Source organism: Genypterus blacodes, unplaced genomic scaffold (genome assembly GCF_046128005.1).
Source record: "Genypterus blacodes isolate CSIRO-AG114 ecotype Tasmania unplaced genomic scaffold, CSIRO-AGI_Gbla_v1 ptg000348l_1, whole genome shotgun sequence".
Lineage (NCBI taxonomy): Eukaryota > Metazoa > Chordata > Actinopteri > Ophidiiformes > Ophidiidae > Genypterus > Genypterus blacodes.
Genome location: NW_027467132.1, coordinates 1,136,632 through 1,149,337, shown reverse-complemented (window position 1 = coordinate 1,149,337; position 12,706 = coordinate 1,136,632). Strand labels below are relative to the sequence as shown.

The window sequence follows — 12,706 nt, the reverse complement described above, 5'->3', positions numbered from 1 at the left end:
AAATGGGAAATGACTGCCTCCAATAAATCTCGAGGAAATTCCCGTGTGATTTATTTCAGCCATCCACTGTGTGTGAAGCCCGATACTGTAATCTGAGGACATCTTGTACCTCCTTGGTTTATCTTGCTGCATGTATCTGTGCCAGAGAACTGCACTATGGTCCAAATATACAAAACATAAAGCTTCTTCTGTTTGTTACAGTTGTTCTGTGGCTCAAAGACAATGATACAAACAAAGGCTCTTGTAATTGTTTTTATTTTTGGTCTTTCTTAAGAATACAAAACAAGAACCAAAAATCACAAAAATAACATTTACAAAACAGATTATTTAACTGAGGTGACTGAGGCAACTTAGAAAAGCAAGTCTGAGACAGTGATAAATGGTGGGTTAGCCTAGAAACTTGAGGTAAAACAGCGAGCAATGTCAAAAATGTCTGGTTCCTTTATTACGACCTCTTCTCACTACAGGTTTAGTGCTTTCCTTCAGTAGTGCTATCCACAAAAATCACGTTTCCAAACATGTCAAAGATTAGCAGTAAGTTAATGAAGTAGTGCTTCAGACCTATTTAGGGAGAATAAATTGATTACTGTGACCTAAAATTGTAGGCATATACTGCATTGTATGGCACAACACCATTTTTAATGGTTTCTATTTTAATCCTTTGTCAGGCATACGTACATACACACACACACACACACACGCGCACACAAAAATGTTACTGCTCATTCACGCATTAAATGGGTGCAAATGATTTCCAACAACGTCCTCTACTTAATCCCCACCAAGAATACTTCTATCTAAAACATGTGGACAGGCTTTTATCGTTTATATCACTTAAAAGTGTTTCAAGCAGGAACAAAAATAAAAAAAGAAACTGCTTCAGAATTTGGCAAACAGAACCCCAGAATGATTTAAGTCTCGGAATGGCCGTCAGTCTGAGGCACAAACTGAAAAAAGTCCAAATTTTCCTCCTAAAATACAAATTGGTAAGACGAAATGCAAAAACACTGCACCACTTAAGAGAAAGAAGTCAAACCTATAGCATCACTTACCAAAACACAAAGCGGTGGACATTGTACAGTTTGGTCTGCCCTGGATGGCGCAGTTACATTTTTGCATGTTAAAACACTTCTCATCTTTACTACTTTCACATTTATGATGATCACTGGTGATTCAGCACTGCAGATTATTACGTTTTTTTGTTTTATTTTTTTTTCGTTCCTTTGGATGTGTGTGCCTTTTGTTGATTTTGCATTTGTCACAGCAGGTAGATTGAGCTAGCAGTATTGGATATATCTATATATACACACATGCATTCCACATTGTATGGTCCCGCCCCCAATCTAAAATAATAAAAAAAACAAAAAAACAAACAAATCCAAACTCCCTTTTCACCACTTAACAGTTTAAGCTATAAAAACCTGCATGACAGTTCACAAAAAAGTTTGCATGGAGCGTTTTGCTATTAAATATGAGATATGCAGCAGGTTTTAGAGTGCTGGCGGTGGGATATGTGTGTGTTTGCGTATGTGTAGGGGGGGGGGGGGGTGCAGCCTTAATCCATTAAAAGGGGGTTTTGGGGATGGGGTCTATACTTCACCCCCCTATCCAAATGGGCTTCTTTCTACGTAGTGGGATTCAGATTCACATTATGCTGGAAGAAAAGCGATTGGCAGACTCCGACTTGGCAGGTCGTCACCAATTGCAAATAAACACTGGAGTAGAGTTTGAATGCATATCTACCATCTTCTTACCTGCAGGGGGAAGAGCAGGAGTCAGACACGTGATCACAGTGATTAATGAATGACTGAAGAGCTGTTTATCATTACATCATGTGACTCATACTCACGCTGGCCTCTCTTCACCACTGCGGGGGCACGTAGCTATAGCTGGGTGTGCCAGGGGGCCGATATGTGGGCATTGTGACTTGGTGGGGGGCAACAGGGGATGGTGAGGGAGTTGTCAACAAAGTTCCTGCAAAGCAAAGAGGACACAGAATTCATTAGAGGGGGCACGCATTCGCTCGCACGCCTCTGCCAAGGCCCTGACGCTCCTCTAATTAGGGATAAAAATGGAACCCAGAGCTCACCAGCTGACATGGCCATGGTGGTGCCGGCTACCATCCCCATAGCGACGCCGTTGGGGCGGGGAGCCTGGAGGGGCGGGGCATACATGGCCGCGGGCATCCCATTGGGCTGGACCACCGTCGTGTGATGGATCACGTGGGGCGGCGCGGCATACAGCGGCTGTGTGTAGTAGGCGCCCTGTTGCTGTGAAGTTAAGAGCGCCTGGAACACAGAGACACCATCGGGTTAGAGCGCCATCGAGGCACAACACAGTCCAACGCTACTGTTCCTCCTCTACCGCATACTCACCTGTGCATAAGGGTTCTGTTGGGGGTAGGTACTCCTCACAGGGTAGACAGTAGCAGGGTAGGGGTTGGGGGAGGAGGTGTAGGGAGGGACGGTCCCCGTGTTGGGAGAGCAGGACATTTTGAAAGGAGTGCCTGGAGAGTAGCCTGGGTGGGCGGAAGACACTTCACATTAGTGCTGATGGCATTTCATGTGCGGTCACTAACACACATGTGGGAGATAACAGACCATTTAACACACACATACACACTTCCACCTCTGATAGGATGGTGCACTATTTGCTAAATGCTGTAATTTTGTTGTATGAATTGATCAAAACTGCAATAATTCACCGTTCTGTGGGAGAGTACAGTAGTAGCCTAAGAAAAGGGGGAAAAAAAGACTTGGCCTTCATGTAGCTACAACCAGCATGCATATGAAGTTTATATAGAATTGTGGCTTCCTATAGCTTTATTCCTACAAATCTTTACTGGCAATTGTAGCAACTCTGTCAGGCCAGTAGGGTACAGTTTCATTTTTATATTAATTTGCTTATGAATGCTTGTCAACATGTGCATTATCACTACACTGCTACGGGGTTCCAAAGTGAAGGATTCCTCACCACTTGGGAAGGCTGGGTTTGCTCCTGGATATACACTGGGAGTGTATGCTGGGGCCGCCGCTGCATAGCCAACAGGGAAACCAGCTTCAGACCAGGACAGAAAAGAGAAGGATAACAATCGAGTTTACTTTTCGCTTGTATGTGATGAGGCTATTTGCATGAGCCACTGACAGACCGACAGACATTTAACATTACCTGGATAGCCGAGACCCTTGGTGTTAGCAAAAGGGACCCCTGTTTGTGCAGGGCTGTACACGGGATTCATTATGCTCTACGGATGCTGCAAGAAAGAAGCAGAAAGATACAGAAATTCAAAAGGAGAATCGAAAACACACACGTCCCCCCTTTAAATACCAAAATCCTGGTTTTCCCTCCCTGCAGCTCACAGCTACAGGCCTCCAGCAGGAGAGAAGTCTGTAGCGTCAGATTGTGAGTGCTGTTCTAGTTTCTGCACGTGTGGTAGATGTTCTGCGTGCTTAAACATAGCTGTCAGCACCCTGTTCCTGTTGTTACACCCTCAATTATTCTCCGCGCTCTTGGTTTATTTTCAGACCTCATGGCTGTTGGTAGCGTAAACTAAGGACATCTCACGCCACAGAAAACATGTTAAAATATAAAAAGTGAAAGAAACGACCCTTTCAGAAGGTTGGCAACTGGTTTTAGGAGATGCGTAGAAGTGCACCAGCAGTTTTGTTGGTCATCTAACATGTATGGACCTCAGTCGAGCATACAATAAGGAAGGTGAAGAACTAAGACGATGGCTGTGCAAGAGATTCACCTTAATCCATTTCAATTAAATGAAACCATTAAGTTACTATTCGTTTCCTTTAATGGAATCTAATAAAATAATGTAGTGGATTCACTGCACGTCTGGTTTTACCAATGCAGCTGGACGATGTGAATGTGAAAAGTACAACATGTACAGCACACCACTGTGCAACATGCAGTGGGCTTAATCAGAGCCTTCAGGTGAAAATGCAGAGCGCTTCATATTGTCTTGGAGGGGAGGGGGCCCCCCTGACCCCTTGCTATTTGGTGCCTCCCCGTGCCGCCCCAGACAGTAATACATATTTTTTGTAAAAGTAGAGGTGTCAAGGTTTTGAGAGGTGATTGATGAAACAGTTGTCTGTATTAAAGTACTACTAATACTTCAGCACCCGACCTGATTTAGCCCCAAGATTTTAATCTCTTTCTAAACATGAAAAAGCTTCCTGCTGAAACCCACTTGGCATCAGATGATGTCACATCAGCTGTTTTATTCTAAAAATAAGAGACAGAAACTCCTCCTGCATTGGTGGAAGTGTGTCAAGGCAGAATGAGGTTATGTTGGAAAGATCAGTAACAGGGATTTTTTTTTTTTTTAATTTTCAGAGTTGAATCCACATGTCATCCAACCATCACAAGCTTTATAAACGTAAAAAATTTTTTTATACACAAATATGTGAAAAACTCAAAATAACGTTCTTGAAACATTAACACGTTTTATTTCTGTCTTATACAACTCATGATGCTCATTCGGCGACTCTCTGCTGGCCTCTAGCGGTGAACAACACGTATAGCGTCACTTTGCGACTCTCCTCACGTCTCGTCAGCCTCACTGACTCGCACACTCGGGTCACCCTTCAGTGAAAAAACGCAGCTACGTAAATGAAACGCACATCGCCTCTCTGCATCCCATAATGTGGCCGAAAGCAAAACGGAGCTGCACACACACACAACATCCACGTCTAAACGCGCCCGACACCTCCTCGCTCCCTAACACAAATCCATTTTAGATTGGATTCACTTTAACCCGTTCACTCGTGGACCAAACTGCATCCATCCCGATAAAGAACGACATTTTTTCTTCGAAATTGTTGTACATTCCAACGTGCAAAAAGATAAATTCATTTACAAATCAGATTTTTACGACGTCTGTCTCGCGCTACCAAACACAACAGAGTGATGCAATTTTATTTAATTTTTTTCCCCTTTTTTCAAAAACCGAAAAAAACAAAATGCAGTTTGATGATTTGCCAGCGAGACTATATTAGCGGTGGTTTCTGTAAATAAAATAATGAGATGATATAGTTGTAACATGAATATGTAAACGACCTTAGACGGGATTTGGACCTCTGCGTGCAAAGGAGAACGGGAACGGAACGGGGCTTTGTTATCTGCTAGCTTACAATGACGCATGTTTAGCTGTCCAATCTGCGGCTCGTCGTGCGCATTTCCCGGCGCTGTTGGATTCTCATATGCGTACTAAGCCGCTAAAGCACCTTTCTGACCGAGTAAAAGCACCGGACGGTCCGGAGGGCAGTCAGGCGGGGGACAGCTTGTCAACAGGCCGCACAGCACGGGGAAGACAGGCAGCCAGCCAAGCAGCTGTGTCCCGCAGTAACGAACGTCCTGGGGTATAAATCACAAACAAAATGTCTCAATCTAGTCGCTAACAAACATGAACTCACTGTTAGACGCTTCAATCGTGCGTAGGTGTCCTTCTTTGGTCCTCTGAGGTAAAACGAAATTACGCTAGCTGGTGTTTTGCTCCCTGTGGATGCTGAACTCTTTTGAGCACTACGCGTCACTTCCGTAAAGTCACGTGGTGCGTCGATCAAAATAATAAAACGTAATATAAAATCATTTTCGGGTATTACATTTTATTGTTCCTCTATATTTAAATATACGTTAAAAACTGTCTCACTACCAGCCCGAGACTAAATAACCAAATTCACAAACACAATAAAAAACTACAATAAAATATTTTCATTTTATAAAACCGAGCAAAGCCAGAAATATGTGAAATAATATTAATATTCTTTCTTTATTGTAGTGGCATTACTGTATGTTAATTGTTAATATTTTAGAGTGCATTACCAACGAGTTACGAAACAATTTGAATTATATAATCATACATCTGGAACTATATTTTGAAGAAAAGAAGACAATGCCGCGGTACTATTATTATTATTGTACTGAAGCCTTGAACTGCTCCGGGTTCACTAGGATCCTTCATAAACACGACGAAAAGACGCCATGTCTGACTCCAGGTCAGTTCTATTACGCTGATCTGTCTTAAGCGTTGCAGATATATGGTCCTGGTAGGTAATAAAACGCATTACACTGAGACGTGAGGTTTTCTAATTAAGGGTTGTTAATTCTCAATGTATCCGATTTATAATAACAAAAGGTGTAATTGCCGTCATTTATTTGACAAAATCATTCGCATGCCTCTTTAACAGCAGGGTAGAATGTGTTTCGCTCTTCTAGGACCTTGACGCATTCGCTTCCATTCAGCCATTGACTTGGGCAGGGTTTGTACTGTTGTGATTCTTGCACAATGTGTGTATGTTTTTACGGGTAAAATGCAGGGTTTCGACTTGAGTTAGGCATCATTCTACAGTGTAAACTGAAGCTGTTCGGTCGGCTGGCGTCGTCGCTGAAAAGCAGGCCTGTAATGTCTGGAGCGGCCGGTGGAGGAGGGGGCTCCTCCTGTCAGGGTGCAGCAGCGGCAGCCAGTTGCAGCTCCGCCGGCTCTTCTCACGCTGCTGCCGCGGGAGTGGGCGCAGGGGTGGCCGGCAGGTTACCCGCCCGGGTCCTGGAGCATATCTTCTCCTACCTAGATTTGTACGACCTGATGCGGTGCTCGTTGGTCTGTTGGCACTGGAACAACATTCTGTCGGATGAAAACAGCGAGGTGTGGCGCAGCCTCTCCGGCCGGACTCTGAGCGATGAGGCTCTGCGGTCTGACATCCTGTGCAACCTGCCCACCTACAAGGGGAAAGTAAGTTGTGATTACACCACTGGACTTTCGACATGAATCCACAATCACACAACAATATGTCTGAGGCTGTGTTTGTTTTGCTAGCCAATGACACAATAGATAGTTGAAGGCTTCTATTTGACCATTTAAAGTTCGACATTGGTCCATTTCCATGTAGATCCATGGCTATCAGATCACTTACTGTGTGTGCCAGTAAACCATTAGCATTCATTATCATTTGGGTCTGTAAGCGTTGGACAAAATCACTGTGGAGTGGCAGGTCAGCTCAAAACAGATAGAATGGAACAGACATGTTGTTCTGTGTAATGTTTAGAGGCTGAAGGTGTTGGAGTTACTGTGGGTGTGATTGAAGTGGATAGTTGTGTTGTCAAATGTTTCCATGTCATTATCTCATATAATGCTGTACAATTTTATAACATGCACTGGAGGTGCATGGAGGTCATTTCTATTGTTTGTTCTATGGGAAAATAACAGCGCGACTGGGAGTTAGATCAGTTTGTAGAGGAGTCATTTTCCATTTATTTGAGGAGCTCTTTAAATGTGACTAAACTAAGTGCCCATCAGAATTTCCCTAATCCAAGGTGACATCTTGTGCTTATTTTGGACTAATTTGAGGTTTATTTTGTGTCACCCACAGTCCATAAAACCCAATTTACAGTGACTTGAAATCCGATGAAAAAGCTGGAACTGGAACCAGCTACTGCCTGGGGTTTAACCCGATGAATGATTTAAGATTGATTGGTTACTGTTAATTATTTTCTTAGTCTATATCGATTTATGAATCACAAATATCTCCCATTTACATATGGAGTGATTGTAATGGGTTAGTTATTACCTCATGGATCTCAAATTGTTAGTAGAAATTATTTACTCAAAATTGACTGTGTGGGACTTAAGAGCCCTGGTTGTGTACATGTTACTTTCAGACAGTTGTTCTATTGTTGATTAACCAGACCATTTCCCTTTCTCTTCCACAGCAAAAGGCCTTTCAGCACGCTCTCAGCTCACATGATTGTTCACGCAACGTTTACGTGAAGAAGAACGGTTTCACATTGCACCGCAACCCTATTGCCCAGAGTACTGATGGTGCACGGGGCAAGATTGGCTTCTCTGAGGGGAGGCACGCCTGGGAGATCTGGTGGGAAGGACCCCTCGGCACCGTAGCGGTTATTGGCATTGCCACAAAGAGGGCCCAATTGCAGTGCCAGGGCTACGTGGCCCTGCTGGGCAGTGACGACCAGAGCTGGGGCTGGAACCTGGTCGACAACAACCTGCTTCACAACGGGGAGGTCAATGGAAACTTCCCTCAGTGTAACAATGCACCAAAATACCAGGTAGGCCCTGTATCCACATCTGCACGTTATCTGTGTTTGTTTTGATCCATGTGTCACCAAACCACAGTGTAATCATGTTTCTCTGCAGATTGGGGAGCGAATACGAGTGATCCTAGACATGGATGACAAGACGTTAGCCTTTGAGAGGGGATTTGAGTTCCTGGGTGTAGCCTTTCGTGGACTACCCAAAGCCTGCCTTTTCCCTGCTGTCTCTGCAGTGTACGGCAATACTGAAGTCACCATGGTGTACCTGGGCAAGCCTCTGGACGGCTAGAAGCTGACGATCCTTTGCCTCCCTTAAAACTATGAAGGCGCTGGCCAATGCAGGACTTTTTGTTAATTTAATGGACTGTAGACCTGTTTTTTGCACCTTTCTAAGGTTTTGGAGACCAGTGGTCTTGTTTCTTCCAAACAGTTAGTTTACTCACATACACAAAATGGACTGCTGCAACGGACATGAACTCAGAGTCAGAGCTTTGTGACCATTAGACAAACCTACCTACCTGGAAAGGAATGGTTTGAGACTGTCATAAATGTATTTCTGTATCAATGTGGAAGAGTCCAATTTACAGTATAGGTGCTGGACTGTTCCATTTACAGGATAGGGGAACACTATTTAGTCTCGTGGGATTCAGACCAAAAGCGCTGAATCTTCACTAGAGATATTAGTTCTGCTTGAATGCGGCCAAAATATAAAATGTGGCAAATATTTTAAGACACTGTTTTAACAAATGAAATAGTAGTTGTTATCAGTTATTATTAAAACAGTTATTGTCCAATTTAATGCAAACAGCTCATTATGGATGGGCACAAACTGTACTTGAGGACCGGTTCATAATAGTTTCAAGCCAAAATAAGTTATATATCTGCATAAAGGCAAAAAGAACCCCGGCCCCGCTGTCATGCACATGCATGCATACTGGCCTGTTGCCCTGTTCTCAAAGGTTCTCAAAGAAATCACATAGTAGAGTATGAAACTACACCTGTATCATGCTAATATGTGTCCTTTTTAATGTGCTATTGTAGTATTATACACTATTTATTTCTTGGTTTTATCTATGGTACTTTAGGTATGGTTATGAGACCTGAAAATAAAGTTGACATGGTGCCACTCTTCAATGAAGCGTGAGTTTGTGAGTGTACAGTACAGAGGGGCGACAACAACACTGCAATAAATATGAGCCTTTGACAACAACAAGCAGCTCAACAATCAATCTACTAAAAGGAGCTCAAGTACATCTTGTCCTTTTCCATTTTTCTCTCTGCAAAATGGAAATTTCATTTTTCCGTTTTCTGCAGTTTGTTCTGTTGTCTATTATAATGATTTAAAACATCTTTAGTGTCAGATAGTTATATGAATAAAGGAGCAAGTAGGCAGTAAAAACTGAATACTTGACTTACAACCTATTCAGTCTTGATTCCAGCTGCGGAACATTTTTGCATGCTATTACTCTTTCTGAAAAACAAACGACACATGAACAAAATACTGGATTATTTGTGACAAGTACTAAAGACGCGGCCACCAACCCTGACCCTGAAAAACAACAGGGCGGCTTGTTAACTGTAATACAAGTCAGTTCAGGCTTTATATTGTGAGCATTTATAGCAAAAATAAATTAATCTAATTAAGCACCTGTGGTTATATAATACATTCATTTTATGTACTTTTCATTCATAGAACATGTACAAGGTCTTTCTTTAGAAATACCCCCCAGCACACATGAAGGCAAGAAGTAATCCATCATAATAGCCATTTATCTCCATGAAGACGTGAGAGTACAGGACACACTGTTCTCGCAGATGACTTGGGAGTGTCAGACAGAAATGACGCCAATTGCAACGACGCCAATAAGCGCTGAGCACGGACGATGGAGATAAAAGACGAGCACTTAAAGGATTATTTGAGGATTTGAGGAGGTTTCATTAAATATCTTCTGCAAATGCCAAGCGTGCGATTGCTTTTTGTTTGCCTGTGTGTTCACCTGTTTTTAATTTATCCATCTGAACTGACCTGATTGCTTATAAAGTATTTAAATGACTGTGCTCTTGTCTATCATTGTACCTTCCTGTCTATCTGTCAGTCTGTTTATTTGACTCCCTTCTGATTGTTGTCAGGTAACCTATAAGTCAAAGCCTTATTGCTTTAAAAATCGAAACGTGTTATTTTGACAGAATCTGAGGGCTGCTGGTTATTTGACACACTTTCTCTTACTGGGTTATCTATTATTTCACTTGCCACAGCTATTGTACCAGCAGCTTGTTGAGCCATTTCTTAATACAACAGCCAGTTTATGATCGGCATTAGGATATTCTGCCAAGCACTGTTTAATTTGATCCTCCTCTTCCTCCTCCTCAGATGAGGTATGTCAGAACAAACCCATAAACACATCAAATATATCTTATCTTATCATTTTAGAAAAACTCAATGTTAGGCCTAATTTACTTAGAGGAGAAATCTAACATATGCACACACTGAATCTGTGCTTCTTGTGGTCTCTGTGGTTTGTTGTTAGTAGTACCTGTGCTGTAGCTCGAGTGAGTTATTGTATGTTTCACCTGACATGGAACCATCCATCCGTTAATCCATCCTTTCTTTATCCTTAGTTATTCTATGCGGGGTCATGTGGGGGCTGGAGAGACAGAGACAGAGACACAGAGACAGACAGACTCCGTCATACTCCCATTCACACCAACAGGCAATTAGGAATTCCACAGCCCCAGAGGTCCATGTCTTTGGAGGTAGAAAGAACCTTGAAGTATCTGGAGGCACAGACATAGAACTAGTCTGCTTTAAAAAACAAGATCTGTATACATGAGTGCATGATTTTGCATGGTGCACAGTTTACTGAAAAAAAAATGACACTTTGTATCCAAACAGCGCTATGTTTAGTTCTTTTGTATCTTTGTGTCCTTGAGTTTGGTCTTTCTCATCATTTAATGTGTCGTCTGAAGTATCTTGAGCCATGTCAAGGATTATATTCACAAACACATTCATACATTCTAGGGTTCCTAATCTGCGTGTCTTTGAACTGTAGAGGAACCCCACTCACACTCATGCCAACTCCATAGAGAAAGGCCCCAGCTGTACCCCAAACCAGTACTGTGTCATTAGTAGGAGGATTCGTTTTATTATTTGGGTTGTGTCGTCATCTAGTGGACACTTTGGAGGAGCCGATTAAATTCGCTGAACCTGCATAGCACATGCTCTGATGATCTGCTGTGTGAGCGGATACAATATAAAACATTGTATCTGAAACAGTCCATCTACAATATTGGTTAAAATGTTTATTAAATTGTGCCTTTGGCGTGATTGGGTCAGAGGTGGCCTACCGTATATTTTACAATGATTTCGCTTGGCTGTTTTATTGGGCTGCTAAATATTAATTTATTATATGAATATATGGGAGATCAAACTTTATGAACCCTCAAAAGTAATATAAAGAAAATCAACACCACAGCAAATTACAACATAAATAAAGTCAATAAAGTTGAATCGAAAGCAAATCAAAATAACTCACTATACTTTATAAATTATTAACAATTTGGTGCAGAGTGATACTGATGCCACACCCAATGTACCAATGAAGTGAACAGAAATTGTAGGATGAACCAAGAAAATTGTATCATTATATTATTACAACAACGACAATAATAATAACAGTAATTCTATGACGTCTTGCATAAGAAAGTTTTTATATAATCCTTCCAGTTACGGCCTCTAGGTGGCAGAACAGTGCAAACTGTATGTGTAGCCATCAGACTTATTTCTCAAGACCTTTATATAAATGGCAAGAATTTACAACCCAGGCAAACGCAATAAAGTCTTCCTGCTGCCTCTGCAGGAGTCCTGCCGTGCTGTGCTCGGTCTTTCTGAGTGGTAATTAGGCTGATATTTGCCAGTTTGTGAACGTAAATAGAGTAAAAGTCGAATTGCATCAATTTTCTGAAAATTTCTGAAAAAACAGATTTCTGGTTGGTTGTGTAGGTCAAATTTACCAAAGTAAGGTACAATAATAAGGGAGGTGTGGTAGTTGCGTTTTCAAAATAAAATATTTAGGTGGTGTCTGTCATTTATTTTGTTAGATATACCCTATAGATCCCAAGACTTACCATATTAGGTGAGTACCTTTAAAAATAAAATGTAGTAACAGTTATATACCCGATGTTGATTCGCTGTATTTTGATCAATCTATTCCCACCAAGAAGAATTTATTTTGAAACCGGAAATTCTATGCTTCAAGTAAGCTAAAGTGGACCCTTATAGTGACGCGTTAATATGGACACCTGTTGTTAAGGGAGGATTCGAACCGATTCAACGCGCACAGACCAATCACAAATTAAGCTCGCCGTCACATGGAGGGAGGAGGCGATTTAACGCAGTCAGACTCAGTCGCTGTAACATTCAGCTGTGGGCACGAAGTTTTGGTTCAGGCCAGTGAACGCCACGGGTTGCCAGGTTGGATTTATTCGTGTTTCTTCGTCGCCTACATTTCCACAGCAAGAATTTCTCCAGCTGCAATGTTTCAGGATTCAACAGCAGGTTTGTGTAACTTTTGTTTGGTGCCAGCATACAGTTGATTAAAGCTGTTTGTGATATTGTTTTTGTTTGTTTGGGCAGGTAAGTAAGGTTGTA

The 12,706-nt window shown here is 42.0% G+C and overlaps 3 protein-coding genes across 5 annotated transcripts in view; 2 read left to right on the top strand and 1 right to left on the bottom strand.

Annotated features, from left to right (window-relative positions):
• Window positions 1-1,162: 1,162 nt before the first annotated feature.
• fam168b (family with sequence similarity 168 member B) lies at window positions 1,163-5,541 on the bottom strand. 2 transcript variants are annotated; one of them, XM_076138126.1, is made up of 8 exons: window positions 5,424-5,541; window positions 3,169-3,253; window positions 2,974-3,057; window positions 2,705-2,731; window positions 2,376-2,518; window positions 2,090-2,288; window positions 1,850-1,974; window positions 1,163-1,754 (listed from the first exon to the last, which is right to left on the bottom strand). In XM_076138126.1, the coding sequence occupies exons 2-7, from the start codon at window positions 3,236-3,238 to the stop codon at window positions 1,862-1,864; spliced, it is 636 nt and encodes a 211-aa protein (XP_075994241.1). In that variant the 5' UTR covers window positions 3,239-3,253; window positions 5,424-5,541; the 3' UTR covers window positions 1,163-1,754; window positions 1,850-1,861. The 2 variants fall into 2 exon arrangements, with proteins under 2 accessions (XP_075994241.1, XP_075994242.1); XM_076138127.1 differs by lacking the exon at window positions 2,705-2,731.
• A 476-nt stretch (window positions 5,542-6,017) lies between these two features.
• On the top strand, window positions 6,018-9,192 carry fbxo45 (F-box protein 45). 2 transcript variants are annotated; one of them, XM_076137984.1, is made up of 3 exons: window positions 6,018-6,739; window positions 7,717-8,073; window positions 8,141-9,192. In XM_076137984.1, exons 1-3 carry the CDS (start codon window positions 6,413-6,415, stop codon window positions 8,345-8,347), a joined length of 891 nt encoding a protein of 296 aa, XP_075994099.1. In that variant the 5' UTR covers window positions 6,018-6,412; the 3' UTR covers window positions 8,348-9,192. The 2 variants fall into 2 exon arrangements, with proteins under 2 accessions (XP_075994099.1, XP_075994100.1); XM_076137985.1 differs by having other exon boundaries at window positions 6,022-6,739; window positions 8,162-9,192.
• A 3,244-nt stretch (window positions 9,193-12,436) lies between these two features.
• arhgap29a (Rho GTPase activating protein 29a) overlaps window positions 12,437-12,706 on the top strand; it is a 30,484-nt gene continuing 30,214 nt past the window's right edge. The window contains exon 1 of the mRNA XM_076138020.1: window positions 12,437-12,613. The gene's annotated coding sequence lies outside the window, so the exon portion shown is untranslated. The remainder of the gene's footprint in view (window positions 12,614-12,706) is intronic.

What these genes read in the sequence shown, in the direction of transcription:
- fam168b (XM_076138126.1), bottom strand. Translation starts at nt 3,238, where the DNA reads ATGAATCCCGTGTACAGCCCTGCACAAACAGGGGTCCCTTTTGCTAAC. An exon ending in CAAGGGTCTCGGCTATCCAG is followed by an intron (nt 3,058 to 3,168) that starts GTAATGTTAAAT and finishes CCTGGTCTGAAG; the next exon opens with CTGGTTTCCCTGTTGGCTAT. An exon ending in AACAGAACCCTTATGCACAG is followed by an intron (nt 2,289 to 2,375) that starts GTGAGTATGCGG and finishes TCTGTGTTCCAG; the next exon opens with GCGCTCTTAACTTCACAGCA.
- fbxo45 (XM_076137984.1), top strand. Translation starts at nt 6,413, where the DNA reads ATGTCTGGAGCGGCCGGTGGAGGAGGGGGCTCCTCCTGTCAGGGTGCA. An exon ending in TGCCCACCTACAAGGGGAAA is followed by an intron (nt 6,740 to 7,716) that starts GTAAGTTGTGAT and finishes TCTCTTCCACAG; the next exon opens with CAAAAGGCCTTTCAGCACGC. An exon ending in ACAATGCACCAAAATACCAG is followed by an intron (nt 8,074 to 8,140) that starts GTAGGCCCTGTA and finishes ACCAAACCACAG; the next exon opens with TGTAATCATGTTTCTCTGCA.